This window comes from Pollachius pollachius (genome assembly GCF_949987615.1).
Source record: "Pollachius pollachius genome assembly, chromosome: 3".
Taxonomy (NCBI): domain Eukaryota; kingdom Metazoa; phylum Chordata; class Actinopteri; order Gadiformes; family Gadidae; genus Pollachius; species Pollachius pollachius.
This window is the reverse complement of record NC_136936.1, coordinates 18,749,554-18,756,730: the sequence shown is the minus strand read 5'-3', so window position 1 is coordinate 18,756,730 and position 7,177 is coordinate 18,749,554. Positions and strand designations below refer to the sequence as shown.

At 39.8% G+C, this 7,177-nt stretch overlaps 1 protein-coding gene across 1 annotated transcript; it reads right to left on the bottom strand.

Annotated features, from left to right (window-relative positions):
* Positions 1-3,998: 3,998 nt before the first annotated feature.
* Positions 3,999-4,919, bottom strand: LOC307072506 (uncharacterized protein). The gene is made up of 3 exons (XM_079731818.1): positions 4,792-4,919; positions 4,421-4,519; positions 3,999-4,283 (listed from the first exon to the last, which is right to left on the bottom strand). Exons 1-3 carry the CDS (start codon positions 4,841-4,843, stop codon positions 4,198-4,200), a joined length of 237 nt encoding a protein of 78 aa, XP_079587944.1. The 5' UTR covers positions 4,844-4,919; the 3' UTR covers positions 3,999-4,197.
* Positions 4,920-7,177: the final 2,258 nt, after the last annotated feature.

Here is a 7,177-nt window from a genome sequence, read left to right as displayed (position 1 = left end):
GAGCAGATCTCACTGCGGACAGCAAGATCAACGTTCAAAGAGCCACCACCTCTGTACATGTGCAGAGGGAAACATATTATTCTTCACCTTTGGTCGCATTTCACCAGAATGAACACACAGGCCTACGTTCCTATGGTCGCTCTGCATTCAGGCAATGCCTTGCTCATGGGCTGAGTCAAGAGTGATCATATGTGCATTCTTTGGAAACATGAAGAGATAAGTATTGGACCATGGAGAGGAAATCCAATCCACAGGCTTGAGGAGGGGCTTTTTTTGGTCAGGCCCAAGGTGTGATGTAGATTACAGAGCACAACCAATCATCTTTTGACCCGGCCGCCAGAGAACAAATCAAGTTCAGCATGTGAGCTAAGAGTGTAACACACACACACACACACACACACACACACACACACACACACACACACACACACACACACACACACACACACACACATGCGGTTTATTCAATTTAGTGAACTTCATCAGACCCTGCACAAAGAGTCAAGGTAAAGAAACATTAACATGAAGAATTGAAAGGTGTGGCACAATGACATATTTCGCATTGTGCATAATTGTGTGTGTGTGTGTGTGTGTGTGTGTGTGTGTTTGTGTGTTTGCGTGTGTGTGTGTGTGTGTGTGTGTGTGTGTGTCAGGGATGGAAATTAACACCCGCCACACGCCATTTGCGGGTGGATTTGTATGGTGGCGGGTGAATTGTGTCACTTCACCCGCCACTGTGTCGGGTAATACTTTCCAGTCAGGTCCGTTCAAATTTGCATATTTAATACATTCGTCATAGGGCGCTGCACAGTTCCACAACCATTACTGTCAACATCCGGCCCCCTTCTTCTTCTACGCCTCTTTTGCTGAACTGCGTCTGTCAACATCCGGGATGATATACCGGTAACCATAGAGATAATGTGCCAGTGTCAACATTCAGTATAGTATGCTAGGCTAATTATTGACATTTAAAGAAAGAACTACTAGAGAAAGCAATGTTGCGTTTCCTCACCGGAGGAAAGAGAACAGCTGAGGAGAGTGTAGGCCAGGTACAGGTGGCGGATGATAGTACTGCTGTCATCCCCAAAAAGAAGCGTTGTTTTAATAAGAGATGGCGAACATCGGACAGTGGGCAACACCGTGACTGGCTGGTGTTTGACGGGACAAGCCAGACAATGTTCTGTGCTCTCTGTCGTAAACATGCTTCGGATGGCCACAGGTCCAAAAGTTTTGTGAATGGGACACAAAACCTCAAATTGGAAGCCGTGAAGGACCACGAGTCCTCAAAAAGTCACCTTCACGTTTTGAAAATTGCCAAGGGAAAATCAGCGCCCGAAACCACGACAGCGATGAGGACGCTCGTTAGCCTCAAAACAGCCCAGCTTGATAGAATGGCTCTACTATTTCGAAATGCACACGCAATTTCTAAAAAGGGAAGGCCATTTCAAGACTTCGAATGGCACTGCACCTAAGTTGATTATTTTATTTTCTATTAGGCCTAATGCAATAGTTTGTTGCTGTCGAAAAACTATCATGTTGGGTAACCTTAGAGCTCTGCTCAGTTGTTTGGCAAACAGCTGCTTTCTGTCAGTCTGGCCAAAACAGATGTCAAGTGTGTATGCTAAGACGTAGGGCTGTCCCGAATACCATTTTACAGGCTTTGAATACTCGTTGGATATCCCGAGCGAGTATTCCAATACTCGTTCAAAAACAACATTCATAATTGAACAGTAAAAAAGTCGGAGTTCCTTACTTTACTGTTGTTCCGTTCCAAATCAGCTGTCATCTGTGCCATCGTAGCCCTTACAGGAGCTTATCAATTCATCCCGTAACGTGCATATAAATCCATACAAAGATCCAATGTTTAGTCGTTTGTGTCCATATTAAATCCATCATTGAACCGGGTATTCCGTTGACAAAAGCCAGTCTGTGAATACGCAATAGCAGGGCTGCATAGCGAACGTACACAAACAGATACGCTAACGAGTTCCTATATATATAGTTTAATGTATTCTGACGTTTTTCAATGTGTCTTGCACTTATTAAGTCATTGTTTCTTGTTCTTGTTTCTTCATGGTCTGTTTTCAAATGTTTAATTTCGAATGCATAGGCAGAGTGTGAGTCTTCCTATACCGAAAGGATACATCTGTTGCATTGTAGGGGCAGATTTCATTATACATCTGGTTATATTGAAGAAATTAAAAGGCCAGTGCACTGAAAAAACAAATGTTCCAATTGACTTATGATGGTGTAGCCATGCATGTTGTTTTATTGTTAATATATCAATTTGTTTTTTTTATTGAAAATACTTTGTATAGATGAATTATCCCCAAACTTGTCATCGTAACACCTTTGAAATAAACATGACTTAACATGGCAGATACCTGTGTATTGTATATCATATGCGGTAAGAGTGTAACATTTTCAACTCAGTTCCTTGGTAGCACCTACTTACAGTAAAAATCACTTCTGTTTGAAAAAATGATGTGTATGAAAAGCACTTTTCTTATCTATTTTTACTATTATATTGTTTAAAATGTCCGCATATATTAAAAAAATATATAGCGTATAAAAAGTGGCTGGTAAAAAAGGTGAGTGGCTGGTAGATTTTTTAATCTACCTGCCACAGTGGCTGGTGGGCAAAAAAGTTAATTTTCATCTCTGGTGTGTGTGTGTTTGTGTGTGCGTGCGTGTAAAGGCACATAGTTATCTTGACTTTGTTCGAGCACATGTCACACACCTCCACTTTGTGGCCAGGGGGATCAGCAACCCTCCTGACCTATATCTGAGACTCTGAGTACAGTCTGACCTACTGCCTGTGCCTCACAGCGTGCTCTGGCTATATGTAAGGTGGAGCAACACTCATCTAATCTGGACTGACTGCACTTTATCTATATAAAGCTCTCTCTCTCTCTCTCTCTCTCTCTCTCTCTCCCTCCCTCTCATATTGTTGGTTGACATCCACACAAGTCCAGGTATGTAATTTTTTAGGTAGTTATCAGATCGCTTTTTATCCCAAAAAGATATGTCATATAGGGTGACACTCCATTAGAGTGAAAGTTACATTTTTGGAAATCTAAGCGTCTATTCATCATGTTTTTCAAGCATCATAGTCGGTTTAAAAAGTTTAAAAAAAAAACAATTAGAATATGGCATGAGCTATTACAGTTTTTCTCGATTTTATACACACAAAAAATGGAACTATGCACACAATTCTGAAAACTTGAAGCTCATTTATCAAATACAAGACTTCAGACTGCTAAACTCTAAGCACAATTCCACTGATTTCACATTTTTGCTAAACTCTAAGCACAAATCTCATCATTTGGCACACTTGGTTCACCTGGATCACACTGGCCTTCAAAACGCAACAACTAATTACCATAAGTCTAAGTCACTTCTCACCTGTTCAAACTCAACTGGCAGAACACTTCAATATAGTTGGTATATACAAACAGTCTTTATATATATATATATATATATATATATGTACCATGTATTTATGTACCACCTAATTGCAACTTTAAAAAAGAAAGCTCTTTCTAAACAATTTTATACATTGGAATATGTAACATGGCCTCATAAAGCCAAAACATATGTAAATAGTATTTTGATGGAAGTGTTTTGAATTGATCACATCAGTGTTTAATTGATGCTCTCTAATAGATATTCATTTGATAGCTGTGTTTACTGTTTAGTGGAAAAAATCAGTTTTGAGAAGAATTTGTGTAGTTTTGACAAAACGATTAACTCTTCTCAGGTTTGTGTTTAGAGTTTTGAGAAATTGAGCTATAGTTTCAGAAAACGTGTTTAAACGATTGAGAAAAACTGTATTTAGCCAATGCAACCGGTGCTACAGGATAAATGTCAGGTTGCTGGAATGCACCACATCTCACATAAAGTGTATGTGTGTGTGTGTGTGTGTGTGTGTGTGTGTGTGTGTGTGTGCGTGTGTGCGTGCGTGCGTCAATTGAAATACCAAAAAAAAAGGCAACATCTTGTTTGATTAAAATTGCACTCATTTAATGCATATATATTTCCAAGAAAAACTGGACCAATCAAACTAAAGAAGAAACAAATGAAGAATATCTGCTCTCTGATTACCAAGTGACCTAGCCCATATGGTATATAATGTTACATTGCATAACGTTTTTTAATGATTCCTTTGATTAAAAAGCGTGGTGGTTGGAGAGGACTCTAGTGGTTGCATTCGTCTTCCATGCAGCAGTCCTGGTTCTCGTCCATCTTGCACTCAGATGCACAGCTTCTAGACACGGAAGTCTCTGTTTCAACAAGGAGAGAAAAATTATCATTCAAATGTAGCGCTTCATGTGTGTATGTTTTGATTTTCTCCTTTCTTCCGAAAAGAAAAAAGGAAGGCAGAAGAATACCTTTGTAAAGGTATACATAGTCTATTCACCTGTAAAAGACATCTTGCAGAATGTCTCTTGGTTGAGACATTCTGTGGCGGTGGCACAGCCCTCCTCTCCCTCACAGACGAAACATTTGAGTGTGTGCACTAAGGAAAGGAAAAATATGAAAAGGTTGATAGTTACCATGTGTTGCTCTTTCTGCCAAGGTGACATCTAAATACACAAATTATGGAAAGTAAACAACGAAAATAATTCCTTTTTCGGGTATGATACAACCGTCCAGATAATTGAAATAATCCAATGATTTAACAGATCGTGAGGGAAGACCAGAAGAAGCCTACATGAACTCACTAAAGAAAACGTGATACAAATGTGACAGGACATTTAGTCAGAAAGGAATCCAGAAGAGATTACCTACCCTGGGTGCTACACATCAGTACGACCAACAGTGCTAGCAGGAAGACCTTCATGTTGCTTCTGGATGAAGTGGATAGCAGATCTACAGCCCGACCTGCTTTTATGCTGCCAGACCGCACATCCAGCCGAAGCCGGTTGGTCCACTTCTCTTTGACTCTGTCATACCACTCAGGGTTTGTTTTACTTTTTGTTCTGTTGTTTCAGTACATGGTTACACAGTTCCTGAAACAAACTGTGAATTCCCTCATGGTTACAGATAATATGGTATATGCCATGCTGTAGAGTATCTACTAATGGATACTTATGTAAATGACACCTGCATCATATGCATATTTGGAAGTAAAGCACATATATACTTTTTCCGGGAGTCAAGCCATTGTCGGTATTTCCACCATGCGCCTCAGATTTCTTCCAGTAATTACATTTCTTTGAAGGGTGTTTTGTTGTCTAACTGGTGGGACAACATTCCTCCCAGCCTGCAACAATACAACAAAGACTACAGACCTTATTTTTGATTTGTCTTTTTATTTCCTGGATGAACTTTTAGCGTGTGCTTGCTTTTAATATCCCCTAGCATGTTGACATGTTGACTGTCCTTTAATTGGTCCAACAACCACAAAGATACGGGCCTGCAGTCCCCAACTGCCGTGTTTGAAACCTTTCAATCAAGATGATTTACAAAGATTATTTACACATTTTGTAAAATGCATACATTAAGTATATAATCTCTAATAGTGTAGAAGCGTCATTCAGACAACAGTTTTTTACAGTATTTTGGAAAAGTGTGTAGCATTGAGTAGCATGTAATGCCCTATATTGTGTAAAAGGGGCCAGAAGGTACTTCCCAAACAATGTCATATTGTCTACGACAGCATCAAATAGCCAAGTATCAATTGAAGAGGTTCCTTGATACATTCATGAATTGTATTTAGGAATTTATTCTGTAAACATTTAACCATTGGTTTTAGCTTGGGAGTAGAAGCCCTTTGAAGTTTGACACGATTGTATGTATAATAGAAAAGTTACAATCATGGAGTTGCTGAATGGGACTGTAGGCCTGCACAAAAGCCACAATTTCCATTTTGAGGGGAAAGCATTGTTAAATTGTAATGGCACGGTCGATTTCTGACAGCTCTGTACTGTGGCCCCACCAAACACTTTGTATATGATTTTATTATTATTTTTGAAGTCAAAACAACTGAGCGCCTGTGACAGTTGGATATTTACTGGTAAAAAATAAAAGGGTGAATTTGAAGTCACAGAGAAAAATGCTTTCGCTTTTTCTCTCCCACAACCACAACAGCCTATTGTTGTGTCATATGTGTCACACATTTAGAAACTCATACGTTCACATTTTTGCTACAGGTGCTGCAATGGATATGGTGTTAAACATGTTCACACACCCGGATCAAAATATTTGAACAGTCTCAAATGTGTTTTTCCCTTTCACAAATGCCTGGTGCTCTCAATTTTTGCAACACATGCCTCAGTGAAATGTGGACCAAAGGGATTTGTGCACCTGAAGAGCCAGGGCGGGTACTCTTCAGAGATCGACAACCTTTTCACCCAATCAAAGGTGTCTGTGTTCCTTGGTGACCGAACGTGAAAAACAAAAGAAGCCATGTAGATGTTTAAAGAGACCCCACTATTTCAAATTTTTGGAAAGAGGGGGTTATCTTATCCCAATGGTTATAACCCATGCCAACTTTGAGTTAATTTTTTGTACTGTTTCATATCGTGCGTTCGGCCATCTGATTGGACAATAGACATTCAGTGAGTACTGAATATCTGTCTGTGTGTGTGTCCGTACTCATGGTGTGTTCCAGATGCCTAGTACACCACCCGCACAAGTTGATCTTGTGACGTAATTTCCTGGCTTGTAGCACTTATATCGTTCCTGTTTGTCATTGTGATTGTGTCATGTCATTGGCTAGTCATTGTTATTGTTAGCTACATTAGCCTCTTTAGCAAACCAGCTCGAAAACAAACAACACAACTTTACATTATATTGCACACACAGCAAGACCATGCAATGCATAAATTGGGGACCAGAATAAAGTAGCACTGTAATCAAGTGTGTAGGAGCATTTAAAATCAATATAAAATGACCAACGTGGTACAAATACAAAGAAAATCAATCTCTTTACGGGCACAGCCATTTTTTTCTTTGTTTACCTCACTGAACTCGGTGTACTCTCCGAATTCCGAGTGGGACAGACCAAAAGGGGTAATGCCGCAAGAAAGCTGGGAGATTTCGCCACTTGCAACTAGTACGGGTGGTGTACGAGGAATGTGGAACACACCATCACGTGCTAGAAAAGTGTAGGACAAAAATGGAATACTTTATTCAAATGAGCGCGTATTGCAGCGTGCATTCGCCCATGTGA